A 23,762-nucleotide genomic window follows, 5' to 3' on the forward strand; every position below is an offset into this window, starting at 1 on the left:
AACTTCGCCAGAGTGTTCCTCGTTTTTTTAAAATTTTAGGGTCATAAAACATGAATTCTGAAGAATTTTTGATTTTTCGTGGGTAATGTCCATGCCATCACGATGAATCGCCTAAAATTTTGTGAGCCCATCTGGAATGATCTAATGAACAATATTAAATTTATTCCAATATAATTGTATGTTTTAATTTCATTTATCTGTTATTTGTGTCATGGCCATATCTCATATACAATGATTATGTTTGTGTATATTTCTCCTTGTTTCTTCTTAATATACTTAAATATTTTGCTCTATCTGTATATTTCTTTATGAATATCTGTACTATCCGTGTATTTCTGCTTATCTGTTCTTTAGATACAATGACTATTTTTTTCTATTTATGTATCTATTCTTGTTTCTTCTTCTTCTTCTTTATTTCTTTCCTCTATCTATTTCACGTTGGATCTCGTGTTTGAATCTAAAACTACAGTTATTCAAAGTGAAGTTTCTTACAAAATTGACCAGAAAAATAAGAGTCCAAAGAATGTTAGTTATATTATGCAAGATCAGATTATAATACTTTAACCAAAATAATGTAGTAAAATTTGACTTGGAAAAATGATCCAGAAAACTGTTATATATATATATATAAAACAAGTCCCTACAATGGATGAGATCCCTTCAGTAGGCACTCCCAAAATATTCCCCAACACACCCTCGTCCATCACAAAATCTACTCCGTTGACCTTCAAGAAGATGTTATCATCTTCCACTATGAACATGTCTACGCAGAAGCTATGCACCTCTTCCTCTTGGGGCTCCCATTGGTGAACAAGTGTGTCCACTTTTGAAACTCACAAATATCAACCATTTGACACATTCCTATCATGTCAAGAATGTCAGGTGCGAAGGTTCTGCCCCATAGCACTCTCTGTTTCCTAAGGTTTTCTCTGCCTCCACCTTTTTGACACGGTCACTTTGACCTTCTTGGAGAAACCAGGTTCCTCATTGTCACTAGCCTTCCTCTTCACAGACTTCCTCACAGTTTCCTCCTTCTTTTCAGACTTCTCAGAAGATTTTTCACTAGACTTCTCACCCTTAACACTTTTCTCCTCCATAGCTTTCACAGATAACCCTCTCTTGGGCCTTGGAATCACAGGTTTCTTAGAGGATTTACGAATTAAGGAAGCAGGTTCCTCATTCACCTCTTCATCATTAACATGAACAACATGTGCTGGAGGCACATCCTTCTTATTGACTAGCTTTCCCCCTTTTACCAACCTTCTTCTTCTCTTTTCCTCTTTTTTTGCTTCAGAACAGACTTATAAGCTTCTTTCTTTTGCAGCCTAGTGGTGGGTCTTTTAAGAATGGGCTTTTGGGGAATTTCCTCACCACTTCTGGCAGTAATGAATCTTGCCACAATCACATTGTCATAGTCTTCCTCACTAATTCCATTTTTTCCTCTTGAGCTAGAGATCTCATCTCAGGAATGACAAAGTTCAACGGCTCGTCATCGAATGAGGAGAAGGAGCAGGATCAGTACTGATCTGAGGCTCTTTTGAGGAGTAAGGGGTTTCATCCCAAGTAGGAGCAAAATGCTCTCCTTGGGCAGGGGGATCGGGTCCCTTTTTTGTTTCCCCAGTAGTACTGACTGGTGCCAAGTGTTCAAAGGGCACCAGTTCCCCACATTCAACCACCAGTTCCCCACCTTCAACTTTGTGACTTTCACCTTCCCCCTAAGATCCAAAGGTCTCATTATCACCCTCATAACCACCAACAAAACCCCCTTCTGCAGCAATTAGTAACATGTTCTCAATGGGTTCTTGTTCTTTTACTCCCAAAGTAGAATTAGAGGATACATGAGAAATATTACCTGTAGGATTGGCAATATTCAGATCAAAGCTTGGAATGGGCATTGTTGAGCCTTCACTACTACGAGCCATATCTTGTTGGGCTTCAAAATGTTCCCCAACTTTCTGACTAGAAACTTCGTGTCCTTCGTCTCTATTTATTATTTTGTCTTCTGCCATTTTTTTCTGGTGAGGCATAAGGAGTGGTCGCATCAACAAACCTTTTGGGGTTCTGAGTTTTACGACTGCGGTGAGAACCAGGACTCGATTGGGTTGTAGAGGAATTAGTAGGTGGTTGTAGGTCTGGTATAGTGTTTTGACTGGGCAACTGTTGGGACTCAGATTCTCGCTCTAGTGCTTCATGAGATGAAGACACAGAGGGGACGACACTAGAGGTGTTTGAAATTTCTAGATTCTGAGACATAGTGGAGATTTGAAGTAAAGACAAGAGAAGAAGAGAATTTTTCTTTGAGAGAGAAAGGGAATTTTTGTCTTTGATATGGATAGTGAGGAAAGAGACAGCGTTTGGGGTTATTTAGAGGAAGTGAGGGACTGGTTACAAATGGGTATGAATTACTAGGTAGACGGGTCATTTAGTAATGGGTGTGACATTTGAGTTCTAAAGAGATGAGAGAGAGAGAGACTAAAAATTTTAATGACGTGGCACTTTTATAGCCATTAAAAATGTGCACGAGAGTACAAAGGAACTACTAACCTGAGTCAAGGGAACTAGGTTCCCTGACTTAGTTTTGTAAATGTGAGCCTCATCCTTTTACCAAGATGCAAATTCATTAGCTGCTTGTTTTCTCTGTAGTTGCCATGCGTGTCTACCTGTAACAGTATAGAGATGAGTTAGAACTTATCAGAAAAATAGTTTTTAGCTATTTTACCTGTTCATTCTTTCATAGCCAATCATTGAGGGACCCGGTGCTCAGTTTAATTTTATCAACCCCAATGCCAATAGATTCTTTTCAAAGTGCTCTCTACTTAGTACTTTGGTGAAGATATCTGCTACATGGTCTTCTGTTTTGCAGAACTTCATGCAGATAAGACCATTTTCAACATTGTCTCTGAGAAAATGATGTCGCACATCAATGTGCTTCATTCTCTTATGTTGAATCGGGTTCTTTGCCATGTTGAAAGTACTGGTATTATCACACAGTAATGGCACACAATCAGAAAATACACCAATGTCCTCCAGTTGCTTCTTGATCCACAGCAGCTGAGCACAGCAAGAGGCAGCTGCCACATACTTAGCTTCTGCAGTTGAAAGAGCCACATAGTTTTGTTTCTTTGTACCCCATGAAATCAAACACGATCCCAGAAAATGTGCCATGCCAGATGTGCTCTTTCTATCCACCAGATAACCAGCATCAACATACCCAATTAAGTCAAAATTGTCCCCTGAAGGATAGTAGAGAACCAAGTCCTGCGTTCCTTTAAGATACCTTAGAATCCTCTTGGCAGCTTTAAGATGAGATTTCTTTGGACTGGATTGAAATCTAGCACATAATCCCACACTGAATATAATATCAGGTCTACTAGCTGTGAGATACAAGAGTGAACTAATGATGCCTCTGTACATAGTTTTGTTCACAGGAGAACCAAGTTCATCCAAGTTCAGACGGGGGGTGGAAGTGGCAATAAGAGTATCAATGGTTTTTGAACTTTCCATCTCAAATCTCTTTAGGAGCTCTTTAATGTACTTCTGATGCTTATCATCGTTCCCTTAGGGGTTTGCCTAACTTGCAACCCTAAAAAAAATTCAATTCCCCCATCATGCTCATTTCAAACTCGCTTTCCATAAGCTTTGAAAACTCCTCACACAAGGAGTCATTTGTTGCACCAAAGATGATGACGTCAACATAAACTTGCACAATAAGCAGGTTCCTTCCCCATTTCTTCAGAAATAGGGTGTTGTCAATTTTTCCTCTTATAAAGCCATTTCAAGAAGAAACTTAGACAACCTTTCATACCATGCACGAGGGGCCTGCTTCAGTCTATATAATGCCTTGTCAAGTTTGAATATATGTTAAGGATGCTCATGATACTCAAACCCAGGTGGTTGTTTGACGACGACTTCTTCCTTTAAAATTCCATTCAGAAATGTACTTTTGACATCCATTTGGAACAATTTGAATTCCATATGAGATGCAAAGGCAATGAGGATCTTGATGGCTTCCGTTAGAGAAACTGGAGCAAAAGTTTCATCATAGTCGATACCTTCTTCTTGATTGTAGCCTTGCACTACTAACCTGGCTTTGTTCCTTGTTGTATTTCCAAATTCATCAAGCTTGTTTCTGAACACCCACCTGGTTTCTATGACCGTTCTATCTTAGGGTCGAAGAACCAGGTGCCATACATGGTTCCTCTCAAATTGATGAAGTTCATCTTGCATAGCAGTAATCCAGTCAGCATCTTTCAATGCCTCATTGATATTTTTAGTCTCAATTTAAGAAAGGAAATCTGAGAAGGCAAACGAGCTTCTTGTCTTTGATATGGTTTGAATTCCTAAATCAAGAGGAGTGATCACATTTTGGAGAGGATATGAACTTTTGTGCTTCCAGTTAGACACCTGAATCTAATTGTGTGAAGATCCAGGGTCTCTCAGAATGGGATCCATTGTTGCATTTATGGATGTGTGAGTACCACTTCTTTGCTCAGCATCAAGAGTTCTTTGCACGACATCAGCAACTCTATCCTCTCCTTCAGTTGTTGTGATGGGGGTTCTATTGTAATTTCTTTGTTGAATTCCTTGACTTGGCTCATCAATTCCGCCTTTTCATTTGCCATATCAATGACTTCTCCAGGAACCTCCGACTGTTATATGTCTTGATCAATCTTATCATGTGAATTTTTCCCACATACGTGGTGTGATTCATCAAAGATTACATGTATGATTTCTTCAACACATTTAGTCCTTTTGTTGTAGACCTTGTATGCTTTACTTTGTGAGGATTATCCAAGAAATATTCCTTCATCACTTTTGGCATCAAATTTTCCCAGCGCTTCCTTACCATTATTGAGAACGAAGCATTTGCATCCAAATGTTCTTAGGTGAGTTAGCATGGGCTTCCTCCCGTTCAGCAATTCATATGGAGTTTTGTTCAGGAGGGACCTGATCATACACCTGTTCACCAAGTAGCAAGCAGTGTTGATTGCCTCTACCCAAAAGCCTTTTGCTATGCCACTGTCAATTAGCATAGTTCTTGCCATATATTCAAGAGTCCTATTTTTCCTCTTCACAACACCATTTTGTTGGGGGTGTTCTGGGAGCTGATAAATTGTGACTTATACTATTTTCAGCATAGAATTCGTCAAATTTTGCATTGTCGAACTATATGTCATGATCAGACCTTATACTTACAACATTATGGCTCATCTTCACTTGAATCTGCTTCACAAATGCAACAAAGACTGGAAAGGTTTCATCCTTGGTTCTGAGAAACAAGGTCCATGTGAATTCTGAGTAGTCGTCAACTATGACAAACATATACTTCTTTCCTCCTCTACTTGGCACCCTCATAGGTCCACATAGATCCATACGGAGAAGATCAAGTGGTCTTGAGGTGCTTACTTCATTCTTGGGCTTGAAAGAGGACCTGGCTTGCTTTCCTCTTACACAAGCATCACACACCTTGTGATCTTTGAACCTTGACTTAGGCAGCCCATGGACCATGTCGTTCTTGACCAACTTGTTCAGCAATAAAAAGCTTGCATGTCCCAATCTTCTGTGCCACAACTCAGCATCATCATCAACATCACTCAGACTTGTAAGATCCCCATTGTGCAAGGATTCAAAATCAGCAACATAGATGTTTTTGAATCTTTTTGCCAACAGAACCACCTCACCAGTCACAAGATTTGTGAATGTGCAGGTTTTTTATAAAAATTCCACTTTGTTTCCTTTGTCGCATATTTTAGAGACACTCAGTAGGCTATATTTTAATCCATTCACACAGTACACATTCTCAATTGAATGAGTGAGCATCTTCCCAATTATTCCTACTCCCAGAATGTATCCCTTTTTGCCATTGCCAAAGGACACACTCCCTCCTTGCAGGGCTTTGAATGAAAGAAAATTATCAATGCTTCCAGTCATATGCTTAGAGCAGCCACTATCCATATACCTATTTTGGTTTCTTCCTTTCACTGCTCCCTGCACAAGAAAATCAAGGATTAGACTTAGGAACCCAAACACAAGTTTGGGTCCCTTGTAGTGAGTAAAATGGCGAAATAAACTTTTTTTGTCCAAGCAATCAATACACGTTTTTAAAGGAGGAATCAGGTTCCTTAGCAGTAGTTACCTTTTCAAAAAAAACCTTATTTTTCTATTGGGACTGAATTCTAGCCTTACGTTTTTTTTAAAGTTTCCAGTGTTACCACAATGAGTGCAAAGCCAGTTATCAGGGATAATAACATACTTGCTATGTGAATTGTAAGGAGTCCTTTCCTTTTGGAACCTGACTCCCTACCTGTTCCTACCATTGCTTGTATACATGGCAGTGATTGTATCAGAGGACCAGGTCCACTTTAAAGATTTTTCTAGGTCATTTTTAACCCTGCTTAGATCTTCTTGAAGTTGTCTATTTCTTTCAACTTCAACACATAGACTAGATTTCACCAATTTGAGTTCATTTTCAAGCTTAATGTGTGCCTCACTTGTAACTTCCTTTCCCTTTTGGATGTTCCCAGAACTGTTTCCCTTTTTTAGTTCCTCAATTGTTTCTTTTAGATCCACAACTACTACCAACATGTCATCTCTCTCATGCTATACATTTTTAATTCTTTCAATTAGAACGTCTTTTTCTTTCTTTAGAACCTCAATGGTTTCTTTTAGGTCAACCACTACGACTACCAGACTATCTCTCTCATGTTCTACCTCTCCCAGTTCCATAGTTAACACATTTTTATCATTTATAAGATTATGATAAGCATCAATTAAAATATTGGCCAAAGATATAAACTTCTAAGAGTAAGACTTCAAATTTCTTTGAACGTCTAGAAATTTCACCTCATCATCATCGTCATCATCGTCAGATTTTGCCGTCAAGGCAAAGATGGAGTCATATTCAGCTGCTTCACTTTCAACTGCCATCATGGAGGTGTCACCTTGTTCATCATCTTCTCCAGATTCACGGGAAGAATCTCCTCATGCAGTAAGAGCTTGTTTCACAATATTGTCAGCGACATCTTTTTTCTTGAATCTTTTGTCAGGAACTGGGTTCCTCTTGACTGTTTTGTCTGTGTTGTGCTTGTACTAGTCTTGCTTGAGGAGAGGACAGTCCTTGATAAGTGTCCTGGCTTACCACATTTATGACACAAGTCATAACCTCTTGGTTTGCTGGAGCTGCCTCTTTTTGGAATACCTCAATTCATGTGAACCATTTTCTGAAATCGCTTCGTCAGGTAGGCCATGTCAGCATCCTCATCACTTGAGTCATTGTTGCCTGCCTTGAGGACCAGGTTCTTCTCCTTTTTGTGCTCTCTTCTTTTATGGTCCTTCTTCTTCTTCATTTCATAAGTCTTCAGATTACCAATGAGTTCATCAATGGTCAGCTTTTGAAGATCTTTTGCCTCTATGATGGCATTACCTTTGCTTTCCCAAGATCCAGGTAATATGCTAAGTATCTTCCTGACAAGTTTGTTTCTTGGAATGATTTCTCCTGGAGAGTGAAGCTTATTGCTGATGGAGGTGAATCAAGTATGCATGTCCTGAATGGACTCATCATCCTGAATAGTTCATACTCAATAGTGAGCATGTCGATCTTTGACTGCTTAACTTGAGTTGTCCCTTCATGTGCTGTTTGGAGAGCCTCTCAGATCTCCTTGGCGGATTGACAGGCAGAGATTCTGTTATATTCATCTGGACCAATACCACAAACGAGTATCTGTTTTGCTCGGAAGTTTTTCTCTATAGCTTTGCGGTCAACATCATTGTACTCCTTCCTTGTTTTTGGAAATGTCACTGCTGGCTCCGCAATGGTCTTCATGGGAACGAAGGGTCCATTGCAGATGACATCCCAGAGCTTAGAATCTTCAATCATGATAAAATCATGCATCCTTGTCTTCCACCATCCGTAATACTATCCATTGAATCCTGGTGGTCTGTACATTGATTGACCTTCTTCAAAGTTTAGTGGAGCAGTCGTGAGGATCCTTTTTAGGTGTTAGCCTTGTAGAAAGAACCTGCTCTAATACCAATTGATGAAAACTTAGTGTCCACCAAACTGTATAGAGAACCTGGTTCTCTATCAGTTCCCACAGAACACACACAATAAGAGATAAGTAAATGACACATCAGAGTTTTATGTGGAAAACTCCCAGCTCACATGATTAAAAATTACGACCTACACTCGTAGGATTTCAACTTCACTACTGAGCAAACTTCAGATTACAAACTATTGTAACCTAGAAATTAAACTTTTAGTCCCTCACTCACTTGTAATAACTCTATTACAAGCCTCTTTGTAATAACTCTATTACAAAGCTCACAACTCGACTAACTCTAGCCAAGACACAAATACAAGATTTATGGTTTTACAAATGATTTCCTACATAATGCTTCTAGCTAAGCTAAGTAGGAATTACAAGTAGATCACTCTAATAAAGGTACAACATAACTAAGGACATATGGTAATACAATGCTGGAAATTGGTCCTTTGTTATGTTGTCCTTTGTTCTTGAAGCCTTGAAGTCACTTGCAAAGATGACAACACACTTGAGAGAAAACTTGATCAATTTTTGGATGTTCAATTCTATATTTTTTCTTTGCTTCATGTTGATAATATACAAGTGATGTCACTTGGATGATGCAAGCAATTATCCGGTACAAGGCATTCCCCATAAAGTGACTGTTGCATTGTTTGCACTGTTGTATGTGTGCAGAGGAACAATTGCAGCGACTTTATAGCCGTGGGGAGTTGTCTGATACAGTCAGCAAGGGAACTAATGTCGTCTCTTTGACTCTAGTTGTTGGAATTTGTGCCCGGCTTGAGACTTGTTGTTTTTTAGCACTTTGAGGATGTGTAACAGGTTCCCGATCTGATTCTTATTATAAAGTTTGTTAGATCATCAAAATATAAAAAAACACGTAACTTATCATAGATTAAGGACACAAATTTTAGTAAACTGAATGTTAAATGCGCTTAGCCAAATATTACAAGAACCAAAATAAGAATTCATCAATAACTAAGGGACAAAAAATGTAATTATCCCATATTTTCTGAACAAGGCGATAAAAAACACGCATATTTTAGTTAATTGAAAGTTAAATACGCTTAGTTAAATATTATTATAAGTATCAAAATCGAAATTTACCAGTAACATAGGGACTAAAAGTTCAATTATCTGTTTAAGATAAAATTTGATAAATTAATAACAAATTGGTAATTACCTAAAACTCCAGGGGCCTAAACAGATATCCAGAAACCAGAAAGCAAGATAGACAGAGAGGAAGGAGAAAAACCACAAGAGGAAGAGCTGTATTCACATGGGATGCTGTTTTAGCTGACGGGTCCCACCTCTCTCTCTCTTAATTCAACCGACAATTATTAGCTTTGAATCATAAAGTTAAAGTGTGGACTGAAGAAAATAATTCTCTTTCTTCTTCATCTTCTTCTTCTTCCTCCTCATTTCTTCTTTCCCTTTTTTTTTTTTCATTTGGAGCTGGAAAATTATGGCTGATGATAAGGTAGCCATTTTGCTTTCTGGGTTTTTTTTCTATGTACAAAAAGTTCAGTACTTTACTTGTCAAGATAATTTTAGTGGGTATAATTTTTTTTTGTTGCTGTGGTTCTTGATTGCAAATCTTGGTGTAGTGTTAGCTGAGTTAATATTTGAGCATTTTAAAGGAGGTAATATATTTGCTTGTTTGTGTATTTTTTAGATTTTCTTGAATCTTAAATTAAAAATGAAATCTTTATCTTGTTATGAGCTTGTTGACCACTTTTTCTGTGTCTCAAAATAGCAATTTTGTGCACTCATAATTTTGCATTTTCTGATCTGGTAGTGTTTTAGATATTTAACTTATGATAGTTGACCTGATCTTATTTAAGCCTTATGGGGATGCCTATTGCTTTCAAGAATGTGTACCTATTAAATGTTTGACTTGATCCAAAATAACTGTAAGCTTGTCTAAATCATTTCTTGTTGAGGTTCTTTAATATGGTTTATATAAATATATATAGTCACCCAGCCCCCTAAGGCTTTGGTCTAATGGTAAGAGCATAGCTTGTGATGTGTGGATTAGGCGCACATCACGAGTTAAATCCTGCCGCACACAAAAGCATGGTATTTAAGTAGGGAAGAGTAGAGGGACGAACCCATTATTGACCGAGTTTCGATCCGTGCGCCACTTACCCTCGAGGATTTTTCGATTATTAAAAAAAGGTATATCTAGTCACCCATTGGTTTCTAATAGCAATTACCAGATTTGTCCATATCCCATGCTTCATATTTAGGATTGTTAAGTTTGTGTGGCTTATGCTTCCCCAATGATACCTTTGGTGGGTTGTGATCTTTCTTGTTTTTGGTTGGATAATGTTGTATCGGTTTTAGAAGTCGCTTGTCTGAGATATATATTTGATGTGGACTGTAGGAGATGTCTGCTCCTGTTATGGATGTGAATGGTGCAGTCACTGGTCATATAATTTCCACTACCATCGGAGGGAAGAATGGCGAGCCAAAGCAGGTAAAAATGATGTCTTTGTGGATTCATGAATATTTATTGGTTAGAAATAGTTATGCTTCTTCATTAAAACCTGAAATTGAAGATGTGTTTGGCTTGCTGAATAATTTGTTGCAGACAGTCAGTTACATGGCTGAACGTGTCGTGGGGACTGGATCATTTGGAGTTGTTTTTCAGGCAAGTGAGCACACATCTTATTTATTTCACTAATTGCTGCAACATTTCTTGACTTGTGTGGTTGACTAAAACCCTGTCTTTTGTAGGCAAAATGCCTGGAAAACGGGGAGACTGTGGCGATAAAGAAGGTTTTACAAGATCGTAGATACAAGAATCGTGAACTGCAGTTAATGCGCACAATGGAGCACTCGAATGTTGTTTGTTTAAAGCATTGCTTCTATTCAACTACTAGTAAAAACGAGCTTTTTCTCAATTTAGTCATGGAATATGTTCCGGAAACCATGTACCGCATGTTGAAGCATTACAGCAATGCGAACCAAAGAATGCCACTCATCTATGTTAAGCTTTATACTTATCAAGTAAGTGACGTACTTTCTTGAGCAGGACTTTTCTTCGTAATCATGAGCTATATTAAGAGAGATGCGTTCAGGTATTTAGGGGGCTGGCATACATGCACACAGTGGCTGGCGTTTGCCACAGAGATTTGAAACCTCAGAATATTTTGGTAATGCGTCTTCCACGTCACTATTTCAGCTAGACATTGTGGTCCTTCATCTTTTGATATCATTATTTTGTTTCCACAGGTAGACCCTGTTACTCACCAAGTTAAAATTTGTGATTTTGGAAGTGCAAAAGTGCTGGTAAGTCTTAATCATAAGAGTGCATCTCCGTGGCTATTCATATGTACCTTCCGTGGAATCTTTCTATGTTGTGCGGACTCTCCAAAACATTGTTGCACTCTTGTCGGATTCTCCAAAAGTACACTACTTTTGGAGGATCTGACATGCACCCAGAGACATTTTTCGGAGAGTCCGAACAACATAGGAATCCTTTTCCCCTTTTCCTTATTTATCCTTGCCTCGTAAGGAGGAGGAGGACTGCTGACTGTTGTTCATGTTTTTTATATGTAACTCTAACCTATTGAGTTCTATTTTTAACATACGTGAATGAATGGTTTGAGCCTGGATATTTTCCCTTACATGAACATTGTTACTCCAAATTTTTGTCAAAATGTTTTTTGTGTTAATTTAGAAAAGCGATCCTTGTTTAATATTTTTACTTTCTAAATATCATTGAAATATACCATATGGAGTTCGCATACTTCTTGTTTGAACTTTCGCCCAACATGCTATCTCTCTTGGGGGAAGATCCTGTTTACCAAACTGTTGTCTGTGAGAATGAAGTTCTCTACATGCACGTCTTGGTTGGTTTGTTGCTGTTTTCAGCCATTGCATCTTCAAGTTTACTCACTCCAGGAATGAGTTAATTGAAGTCTGTTTCCATTCTCCAAATAAAAAAAAAAAAGTTAATTGTAGTTTGCTATTGAATCAAGCTGGCAAGCTGCTATTCAATTTGTTCTAAACAAACAATGGTGCGGATGCCACACTTTCATGAACATTACAATCGCCTGGTTTGGCATCTCTCATTATCTGACAACGTCCTATTGTTGATTGAGGGAAATGATTCAAGGGAATTTTATGTGCCTGCCAAAACTCTCTACGATAATGTGCCACTTGTCAATTGGCTTGGAAAGAACCTTTAGATTTAAGCGTTTTCTGCATGATACCATTTTGAAACCAATGTTTAGTTGACTTGATTCCTGCTTACTATATAATGTAATAGCTTTCTTCAACTTTTTCGGGCATATGGTCATGGAGAAACTTGCATCTTCTAAGAGAACACCTCTATGGTTTCTTAAAAACTGCTACATTTACAAATTGAGGTTTATGTACTTGTGACCGTATTGAGTAAAACATTCATCAGGTTAAAGGTGAAGCAAACATCTCATACATCTGTTCGAGGTTTTATCGGGCTCCTGAACTCATATTTGGCGCAACAGAGTATACTACCTCTATTGATATCTGGTCGGCTGGCTGTGTCCTTGCCGAACTTCTCCTCGGCCAGGTTTGTAATGATCTATTTTCTTTTTTCCTTGCTCAAGTATAATATATGAGGTTTTTCATATTCCATAGTTCTACATTAGCCTGACTTTTAACTAATTATGCTTTACTTTTTATAGCCATTATTTCCTGGAGAAAACGCTGTTGATCAGCTTGTTGAGATAATCAAGGTACAGCTTGAATAATTGTAAATCCGATGTAAATATTTGTGTACGATTGTTGTTCACTTGCTTCAATTTCCAGGTACTTGGAACACCAACGAGGGAGGAAATTCGCTGTATGAATCCAAATTACACCGACTTTAGGTTTCCACAAATCAAAGCACACCCTTGGCATAAGGTATATTTTCACTTGATTTCAGGGTGGAAGAAGCGGTTTTTATAGGTTCTTATAGTTAGTTGAGTCTATGTTTTTAGTGGACTCCACAACAATATACCCAGTGTTACGCCACATTGTGGGGTCTGGGGAGGCTAAGGCCTCATTTGTTTGCACTTAATGGAGGTATGAATCTTAATCATTCACATCTCGGACATTAAGTTCGTTTGTTTTTAAAGTCTGAATCTTAATTATTCAGATCTTAATCGTTAAGTGTGTTTTGTTTTTTTACTTCACAATCACTTAATGGGTCTGAATAGGTCTGTATCATTAAGATTTATAACAGAGACTTAATTTCATTAAGATGTTATCATTCATATTCATTATTAACTGCCGCCACCGCCTACCATTATCAACTACCACCATGCCACCCACCACCACCATACTTAACCACCACCACCATACTCAACCACCACCACCATCATCCTCAATCATAGCCGCCACCATTGTCGACTACCACCACCCACCATCCCCACCACTATCATTCTCAACGATAACCAAAACTCATCCACCTCAACAACCACAACTAACCACCCCATCACCATCAACAGCCCTAGCTGGCACTGCCCATCATTATAAACTACCATCACCCACCACCATCTTCCTCAATCACAACTACCACCACCACCACCCGCCATTATTAACTATCACCACCCACTACCACCACCCGCCATTATTAACTATCACCACCAACTACCACCATCCTCAATCATAATAGCTACCACTTCCAATCACCACTAGCTACTATCCTAAACTACCACCATCAACCAAATCTATCACCAACCACCGCTTTTAGTCGGCATTCAAAAGTACTACCGTTAGCCATCACTACCAGCAACTATCATATTTTAAAAAGCTATATATTTTAGTGATGGAATATTAGATTAATTAGTATTTTATTTGAATTTTATGTTTATTAATTTTCAAATAAACGTAAATTTTATACATTCAAATGTTAAAAATCAAACAGTCTTAATCATTTAGTATTCAGATCTTAATACACATCTTAACATTCAGATGTGTATTCAGATTCAGATATCTTAATCTTAATACACATCTTGATATTCAGACGTGTATTAAGATTCAGACGTCTTAATCTTAAAAAAAATAAATGAGGCCTAAGTGTACGCAGACTTTACCCCTACCTTGTGGAGGTAGAGAGGCTGTTTCCGAAAGACCCTCGGCTGGACTCCTACCTTTAATAATTAACCTAGAATAAATTCTATTGTTGTTTGTGAGCTTGTGCATGTAATTTCGCTGCTGCTGACTCACTATGTTGCCGTTGCCATGGTCAGGTATTCCACAAGCGGATGCCACCTGAAGCAATTGACCTTGCTTCACGGCTATTGCAATACTCACCAAGTCTTCGATGCACTGCAGTAAGTTTTATATAGTTATCTTTTATCTGATGTGAATTTTATTCATTACGCAAATATCTTAATTATCACAGGTCTTTTATATTCCACGATCCGTTTTTGTTGATCTTACTGGCGTGATACCACGTTCCTGCTCGCGGGATGGTTTCCCTCTCTTTATTGGATGTTGAACACCCGAATCTAACTACTTGGTGCTCTACTTTTCTTTATGCAGCTTGAAGCATGTGCACACCCTTTCTTTGATGAGCTTCGGGAACCCAATGCACGCCTTCCTAATGGCCGGCCATTGCCGCCTCTTTTCAATTTTAAGCAGGAGGTATGGCTACAGCGTGCAGTCTTTTATACAATAAATCACATAGCTAACTTATGTGCTGTAGTTACTATGGTTGGCAGCACTCTTGTAACGCCGCTGCTAATCCCGTGTTACCATTGCTCAATTGCAAACTATACTTTACTAAACTGTTCGAAGTAATTAAGTAAAACTATTATGCTAATCCGACTGTATTTTATGGTTTCAGTTGTCTGGTGCCTCTTCAGACCTCATTAATCGGTTGATACCAGAACATATAAAAAGGCAAATGGGCATGCAATTTTTCTCGTCCAACAATGACATGGACATGACGTGAAGTGAAGTATACGTTTAGTAAACTATGCTAGTTGATGATCAATGAATGAAGCGATCTGAGTTGCATCCTTTCCATCCGAATCCACCTTGGCAAGCTGCATCTCCTCGTTGACGAGGACAAGAGGCTGCTGTGTATTTTAGTTCTTGGTATTTTCTTTCTCGTTCTAATCTTTGAAGTCTTTCTCTCGCCTCTTGTAGCAGCCGATTAGCGAAAGGAGAGTTCTTTTTGTACATGTTTGGTAGTAGTAAATTGACGCCAAAGCTCTCAGGAGATGACAAATGAAATGTATGAACATGTTGTGAATGGCCCCAAAAAGAGAATAGCAAGTTATTAAGGGGCTGTTTTCTTGTGAATTTGCTGTGTTCTGTTTGTATTTAGTTTCTGTTATTTTCAGCTGACATTTGTGCATTAAGAAAAGAGTTACAAGCAAGTGATGGTTACTGTATGTTCTTATTAGTAAATGAATATCTATTTTGTTGCCTCTCTTAATTTGCTCTTTTCGTCTTTCCCTTCTTTTTTTGCTGTTCCATTTTCATCTCATCCGTTGTAATATGTACTCTTTGTTTTTTGTCTTGCAACAACATATCCAGTATAATCTCACGAGTCGGGTTTGGGAAGGATAGTGTGTACGCAGACCTTACCCCTACCTGGTGAAGGTAGAGATGCTGTTTTCGATAGACTCTTGGCTATAAAATGGAACCAGTAGCAACAAACAACAATAGGAAAATAACTGATATGATCGAAACAACAAGTGGTAGTAGAGATCTAAGAATACAAGAATTATGGTGGCACTACTGGTAAGGAAAGGAGAGTTAGGAAAAACTCTCGACTACCTAATAACCTTCAATCCTAATTTTCGACCTCCCCGCGCTCTTATCAAGGGTCATGTCCTCGTCAAGCTGAAGCAGCGTCATGTCCTGCCTGATCGCCTCACCACAGCTTTTTCTTAAGCTGAAGACAACTCTTTGTTTTTTTTGTCTTGCATCTCGACTAGTTGGTACTTGTTACTTTACCTCTCACTATACACGTATCTCTATCACCTGTTGGCTGTTGCAACTGAAGCATCTAATATAGATAGTTGTATAAATTATTTCCTTAGGACATTCTTCCTTTTGCCTTAAGAATGTATTTGGTTGCATAAGCCATACTCAAAGTATAATTAAGCTTTATAGATTTGTAGTTGCTCGACTTTGTACTTTAATTTATTTTTAATTCTTCTGTTTGGCTTAAGTAATGACTTCATGCAAAAGTAAAATCCAACAATAAGGAAGATGTCTTGTGTCCAAGTCATCATGGACGATACACCACCGACGGTTGTGATGGAGTTATAAGTACTTTTTCATTCAAAGGCCGAGTCAAAATTTGAAGCTTATGGGTTCAGAATTTTAGCTCGTTTAAGCAAATAGGTTCTAAATTATCAATTTGTACATATTCAATTGATTTTTTAAGACAAATACATGATTGAATCAAAGTTACTGAGTTCGGTCAAACCTGTAACTCAAACGCTAATTCCGCCCTCTGCCTTCATTCTTATTCACAGGTCTCGGGTTTGAGTCCTGGATATAGAATCACCTTTGATAGGGAACATTTTATCCCTAAGAGGTCGTTCGGTAGAGTGCATTAGAAAAAATAATGCATGCATTAGCTTTGTGTATTAGTAATACCTTGTTTGGTACACTTTTTCAACATATGTATAACTAATTCAAGCATTAATTGCACACCTATTTGGTATTATGCTATATATAGCTAATACATAGCAATTCATAGTATTAACAATACCAAGGTTATTAATACATGCATAAACTTAGTTAAAAACAAAATTGCCCCTTTAAATTTTATGCTTGATTAAAATTCTTTTTACCTATTTTTTCATTAAGGTAAATAAGATACATGTTGACAAATTTGTCTTTTCTAAAATTTTGTTCCACCGCGTTTTCTAATATGAAATTCTTTCAATTAATTATCCCTTCTATTAAAAATCTTATTTAACAAAAAAAAAAGAATGCTAAAAGACCGCAATTTCTTTTCTGGAAATTAAAGTACTTTTCTCTACAATCGTGGGATTCTTCCTCTTCCCGACGGTGAGGCCAATTCTCCATGGATACACTGCGGATCAGCAATTGCACAAACTATATAGACCAAATTAATGTAATTATCCCTAAGTATATTTTTGTAAACAAATGATTTTCTAAAACAATTGTGCAATGCATGTAATTTTTAATACACTAAACCAAACAGTCGATAAAAATAATTTCAGCATAACTAATGCATGCATAAGTAATAACAACATTACTTATACACTCTATTAAATACTATTCTTATAAACTCTACCAAACGACCTCTAAAAGTAGAACTTTTTGGCGCAAATTCCAATTAGTCGAACCCCTATTACACCGAATGAAAAAAAAAGTCATCGTAGATAGGTTTCGCATGATATATTTGTATGGTTGCACCTAATCTCTCATTGAATGTAAACTCTTACATATTGAATGTATAAAGGCCTTGAATTAATAGGTTAGAGACAACAAACTATCACCATGTCACAAGACCACATGCTTCATTCAGTGGCGGAGTCAGAATTTTCATCAAGGAGTATTAAAAAATAAATAATTAGCTACATCGAAAAGTCGAGGGGGGTCAACGTATAATATATACACATAAAATATAAAAAATTATCTAGTAATATAGTGTAATTTTTTGGCGAATGAGTATCGCTCGACACCCCTTAGTTCAATGTGAGTGGCTTCATTATTTGCCTAATTAAAAAGGCTACATACAGAAACAAAGTGAAAACTATGATCATATGGGACATCAATATTTGAATACATATTACTCCATATACTTTCAAAAAAGACAAGATTTGTTTTAAAAACAAAGATGTTGCTTTAATATTGGGAAAATAAATTTTATACATATTTTCGGCTATCGAATATAAATATTTTATGTCACATGCTAAAAGTGAAAAAAGCCCTTTAATATTCTAAAATATTTCATTGATAAATATAGTAGTATTTTATATTACAATTGTTATGCTATGTTGCGCACTCGTAGTAACATAGCCACGATATGCACTAAAAGAAATAAAAATAAAAAATAAATAAAATACATAAAAAAACCAAGAAAATTCAACATATAATATATATAAGATTTTTTTATATCTAATTAACATTATAATTTTTGGTGAAAATAGTGTCACTCTGCCACTAGATACTTGTACCGGTAAAAGAATATTATGTACCCAATAAAATAGTCAGAGAGGTGAATAAATAACACAATTTGAAACTAATCCCAAAATTTTCCCAACCAATTCTTGAGCCAAAGCAATTGTACCCATGCTTACTTATTTGGCAGTTAAAAGAAAATAAAAAGTGGTTGATTAATTACAACTTGGGTTAACGTGTCATACTACACACCACATGCTTTTTAAATGGAGAGGATATCATCAACGTATAGTATATTTAAATCATAAAGGGAAAGGCAAAGAGGAGATGTGATTATATGCTAATGAACAATTTAGATCTCAACGCACTTCATTATTTGTCACCAATAAATTGGTATAATCTTGTTTTTTTAGATAATATATTTATCTTGGTCCATTTAATTGGAACCTTAAAATTAAAATTCCTCTCCGAAATGTTACCTACATCTTTTTAAATGTAATTGCTTAAGTAATCAACCAAAAGAAGAAAATGAAATAAATTGATTTGGGTGATATTTATTAGATATTGCCATCTTTTGATTCTAATTATAAAAGTTTTAAAGTCAAAGTTGGGAGATACCGAGGTAAGGCAATCTTCACATCTCTCAAGTCAAGACGATCATGTAGGGCTAAACAGTATGCCTTTGAACATTTATTTATTACTACTATTTTTAAAAATATTTTATTGGAGTATAACTTATATTATAATATATATTTTTTGGTACATTAGACTAAAAGGTACACAAATTATTCATAAGCAACATTGCTTAAATCTGCCAAGAGTAACAACTTCAGAGAATAGGAATTTTTATTTATTGATGATTTTGGTTTTTCACATTATTGCTTCTTTTTCTTTCTTAATAACAATATGTGTGTAATTTTTGCGAGATTGAGTGTGAATTAAGAGTATGCGTATTATTAGCAATGCAGATATGAAACCATCTCAATGCCAAAATGTCTTTTTTAAAGGAAGTATTAACTATTCATATAATAATCTTTTCATTGTTAATTATCGCATAATAGTTCTTTTATTATTAATTATAATATAAGTAAGTCGATGGTATATCGAAAATAGTAATTTTATTTGTTATTGTATATAAGTAATTTTTATATTATAATATCTCTTTTTTTCCACCTTATATATTACTATAATCTTCACATAATTGATAGACTTTTGTGCAAGGCCTAAAAGGACGACTTTTGAACTTTTTCAGATAATACCCTAATCTAGGTTGCTGACAACCTTTTACTGTTTCTTTTAAAAACACCTGATTATTCGGCAGAACTAATGTATTGTCATTATCACCACCTCGAAGTTTACGTCAACGCTATTATTTAATACTCTTTTGTTTATCATAACATTACCAGTTTAATCACTTCCCTTATATAAACATTAAAATTAGTAAGTGGAGTAGCTTCTTTAACAATCTTTACAGAATCAGTCAAACCAATATATTCACTTTCCATATATACAAGTTGTAGGGAGACAAAAAGGACGAACAGAAACTGCCCTTCTACTGTTTCATAGGAACAAACAACCCCTTATCCCTATCTATCAAATTTCTTGATTGTCCGCTCAGTGTCTTAAACATCAAGTAATCATTTACTTTCCCTTTTTATATATGTACATACATATAACAAATCTTATCCTGATAGCAAGGCTATTGTTGCAACTTAGGATCTTGATTGTATTACATCTGATTCTTTGACCCTTTTTAGTGTTTGATTGATTTGATTAGAACAGAGGGCTGATTCTTAATTCAGAGCGACAAAGAGTTGAATCTCAGAGTCGTGGCAGTAATGGTACTCTGCCACTTAAGATCTTGTTTGTGTTTTAAGTGTTTGATTGATTTAATTAGAACATAGGGCTGATTTTGTTTGATTGATTTAATTCACAGAGGGCTGAATCTCAAAGTCGTGGCAGTAAGGGTCCACTTAAGATCTTGGTTGTATTACATTCAATTCGTTGACCCTTTTACGTGTTTGATTGATTTAATTAGAACAGAGGGCTGAATCTTTGACCCTTTTTAGTGTTTGATTGATTTGATTAGAGCGACAGGGGGCTGAATCTCAAAGTCGGGGCAGTAAGGGTACTTTGCTACTTATAATAAGGTAATTAATCTTGTTTGTATTTCATCTGAATCGTCAGTGTTTTGATTGATTTATTGGATGAAATACTGAGGAAAACTATGGATAAGGAGATGGATGTACGGAATCATAAAGTGGATGTTCCTGAGACTATAATCACCATAAGATTGGATGAAAATAGGGAAACTGATGAAAAATCAAGAATTTGCGACGAAGAAGGAAATTCGGGTGGAAAGGGAAATGGGATTGAAGGGAATGAGGTGAAAGTGAAGGATTTGAAGGAGGGTGAGAGGTTTTCGACTGTCATTGATGTGAAGTGCGAAGCGGAGAAATTGGGAGAGGATTTGGAAGAGGACTGCCAAAGGGTGTGTAGGATTTGTCATTTGAGTACTTATGAAAGTGGGAAAAATTTACAGAATTTGGTGGATTTGATTGAGCTTGGTTGTGGTTGTAAAGGAGAGCTTGGATTTGTGCATTCTCATTGTGCTGAGGCTTGGTTTAAGCTAAAAGGAAACAGGTAATTACTCTTTTTCTAGTTTATTGTCATTCTTGGATTGATATTGTGGTTGTTTAAATGATCAGAGGCAGACGTAGTGCATAAGTTACAATTTTGGCTCAGACTTTGTATGTGTGTTAGAAAATTCACTAAATAAGTATAATGGTAGATTTCGAACCCAATAAATCGAATGTGTTGTGGTAGAATTCCGAAACCGAACCCATATTGTTCAAATCCTAGATCCATCTCTGTAACCGATGATACCATCTAAGTTGCTTATTTTGATTTTATTAATGTCTTTCCTGGTGAAGACAGGTTCCTGTCTGTAGGCTATTTGACTCCTATTTCGACAACAGAAATTTTCTACATAAAAATTTTCTTTGGCAAATTACAGGCGTGCTCTATCTTATTATGAATTGGTCACCATTGGGTTCAAATTAATCTTGTTATTTGAGATCCTCATCAATTGTCATAGTAGAGTGAATTACATGCTTTCAGGTTGTCGTTAACTGGGATGCTGATAAATTTTTGGTTTTCCTGTCTTCAAATGTTCGGACGAAGAATCTTGATTCCGAATGTTTTCTTTCCATTGCCATGATGCATTATTGTCTAATAGAACAGTTAAGTGCCTTTGATTAGGTAGACTGGTGCAAATGTAGGCTTAGGATCTCTTACACCTATCTTATGTAAATTTGCTCATCGAACGCCAATTCTGCGTATCTGTGGTGGTATTCTGTTTCTTTATCAACCCTTCCTTCTATCCTCTGGTCTACTACTATTATCACCAATCAGGATATCCAGCCATTACATTAACACCTTCAGATCTAATTTCTGCAGGAATTAAGCATCCCATTCATTCTATTCTACCTATGATATACTTGTGAATTCAGCCAAATGTGTCGGTTCTAGTTGAGGATAGGTAAAATTAGGTTTGTTCCATGAATGATAGCCAGAAAACACTTCCTAGAATGATTCCTTCTACTTATGTCAGTCAGCACCTGCTATCCCATCATTTGGACTGGCATAACTTATTTCCAGTCGGTGTGCTTCTTTGATTAACCATACATGGTTCTATTACTTACCATGAAACGACACTTATCCTTTATCTCCCTCTTTGTCTTCTCTCTTTCTTTCTTTCTTTCCTTCTTCTTTCTCTCCTCCTCCTCCTCCTCCTTCTTTCCGAGCCGAGAGTCTATCGGAAACATCCTCTCTACCTTCATTAGGTAGGGATAAGGTCTGCGTACAGATTACCCTCCCCAGACCCCACCTGTTGGGAATATACTGGGTATGTTGTTGTTGTTGTTGTGTGTCCTTTATACCATAAAAAGTTCATGTCCAAGTTAGTAAAGGATGTTATAGTCGTTCGATTCTTAAAGTGAAGCTCTTGTTTCATTAAAAAGGAAAATCCTGTGTATAAGCAATATACTAAGTAATGGAGAAGTTACTAAGCAAAGTTCATTACTGATTTATACTACTTGGTGTAGCTTGTATGCTGAAAATTAAAAAAACAAGAGAAATTACTTTGAATTTCCATTGTGGATTCTCAACTCTATACAGCCCTTGATTTCACACTCTTCAAAATACTCGCACAAAAGTAAGACAAATAATTTTCTTTTCTCTGTTATTCCCAATTCCAAAGGATAATGCTACAGGTAGTCTGCATTGTGGTGAAGAGATCCCTTGGCAACTTCCGGACATGAAACACCAGCCACGATCTTTTTTTTTTTTTTGTTGGCTGTTTTGTTTCCATGTCCTTCTCAGATGTTGCTGGTAAAATTATGTTGCTTGCCATCCAAATAGCTTAATAGCTTGACATTCATTACCTGTAACTGCTTCAATCTTAGGAACCTCATTTTCTGAAGTTCATAATAGTGATTGAAGGGGAGCCTTAGCGTAACTGATAAAGTTGTTGCCATGTGACCAGAAGGTCACGGGTTCGAGTTCTGGAAACAGCCTCTTGCAGAAATGCAAGGTAAGACTGCGTACAATAGACCTTTGTGGTCCGGCCTTCCACGGACCCCATGCATAGCGGGAGCTTAGTGCACCGGACTGCCCTTTAAGTTCATAATAGTGGTTGCATCGCCTGACTGAACATTTTCCTAGCATACTTCACCTTACTCACCATCATCTAAAAGGAAAAAAAAGAAGAAACTAAAACAAAACGGCCATTCATTATAACATAGTATTCAGGAGTTTCTAGTGTTTTGGTTACTTAAATTTAGCAGTTCCAGACCAGTACATTCCACAGTATTGATTTTGTTATTTCTCTCCATTTAACATCTTCGTGCAGAGTGTGTGAAATTTGTGGGGAGGTTGCACAAAACGTTACTGGTGTCAGCGATAACAGATTTATTGAGGAGTGGAATGATGCGAGATCCACTGCAAGTGGTACTGGTTCAACCGAAACAAGTAGAGGTTGCTGGCGCGGGCAGCCATTCTGTAACTTCTTAATGGCATGCTTGGTTATATCGTTTGTGTTGCCATGGTTTTTCCGTGTAAATATGTTTTGAAGAGGTAAAGTCAGTATATATTTACTTACTTCCCTCGTTCAGATCGTGTAGATAGCAATGTTCTGTGTGTTCAGTACTTACTGCTCGCGCAACTTTTGTGACAGTTGTGTTCTTTTTTGCTTGATTTGGGCAAATTTCTTGCTGACCGCAGAATTTTCTGGATATAGTCAGACCTCTCTATAACAGTTATGGAACCAATTTTCATGCTATATATATATGTTCTCTATAACAACACTTCGCTTGGATTAATATTGACAGCCAATGTAGCCTTTGGCTGTAAACAAGTTTCAATATATTTATGAATTTCTTCTTTTGCATTTGAGTGAATGGTTATATTGAACTGGTTGTTAATGTGATAATCTTCTTGTCCTTTCAAATCTTGGAGTGGCATGAATTCTCTGTTTCCTTAATGGAAACAGACATTTATATCTACTCCTTGTAAGGAAATTGTTTTACCATTTCAAGAAATTCTGTGGAAGTTGTTCTGAGGTGCATG

General features: G+C 36.9%; 3 protein-coding genes across 4 annotated transcripts; 2 read left to right on the forward strand and 1 right to left on the reverse strand.

Annotated features, from left to right (window-relative positions):
- Positions 1-2,558: 2,558 nt before the first annotated feature.
- Positions 2,559-3,504, reverse strand: LOC142169089 (secreted RxLR effector protein 161-like). Its single transcript, XM_075230295.1, has 3 exons — positions 2,990-3,504; positions 2,824-2,899; positions 2,559-2,660 (listed from the first exon to the last, which is right to left on the reverse strand). Exons 1-3 carry the CDS (start codon positions 3,502-3,504, stop codon positions 2,559-2,561), a joined length of 693 nt encoding a protein of 230 aa, XP_075086396.1.
- A 5,790-nt stretch (positions 3,505-9,294) lies between these two features.
- On the forward strand, positions 9,295-15,462 carry LOC107773738 (shaggy-related protein kinase eta). Of its 2 annotated transcripts, none has more exons than XM_075229853.1 (12): positions 9,295-9,522; positions 10,429-10,521; positions 10,636-10,695; positions 10,782-11,054; positions 11,126-11,200; positions 11,280-11,336; positions 12,460-12,600; positions 12,716-12,766; positions 12,840-12,935; positions 14,267-14,350; positions 14,562-14,663; positions 14,866-15,462. In XM_075229853.1, the coding sequence occupies exons 1-12, from the start codon at positions 9,508-9,510 to the stop codon at positions 14,971-14,973; spliced, it is 1,155 nt and encodes a 384-aa protein (XP_075085954.1). In that variant the 5' UTR covers positions 9,295-9,507; the 3' UTR covers positions 14,974-15,462. The 2 variants fall into 2 exon arrangements, with proteins under 2 accessions (XP_075085954.1, XP_075085955.1); XM_075229854.1 differs by having other exon boundaries at positions 9,409-9,685.
- A 4,098-nt stretch (positions 15,463-19,560) lies between these two features.
- On the forward strand, positions 19,561-23,500 carry LOC107773956 (uncharacterized). The gene is made up of 3 exons (XM_075229855.1): positions 19,561-19,975; positions 20,071-20,777; positions 23,047-23,500. Exons 2-3 carry the CDS (start codon positions 20,362-20,364, stop codon positions 23,264-23,266), a joined length of 636 nt encoding a protein of 211 aa, XP_075085956.1. The 5' UTR covers positions 19,561-19,975; positions 20,071-20,361; the 3' UTR covers positions 23,267-23,500.
- The last annotated feature ends 262 nt before the right edge of the window (positions 23,501-23,762 follow it).

This window comes from Nicotiana tabacum, chromosome 14 (genome assembly GCF_000715075.1).
Source record: "Nicotiana tabacum cultivar K326 chromosome 14, ASM71507v2, whole genome shotgun sequence".
In the NCBI taxonomy this organism is placed as follows: Eukaryota; Viridiplantae; Streptophyta; class Magnoliopsida; order Solanales; family Solanaceae; genus Nicotiana; species Nicotiana tabacum.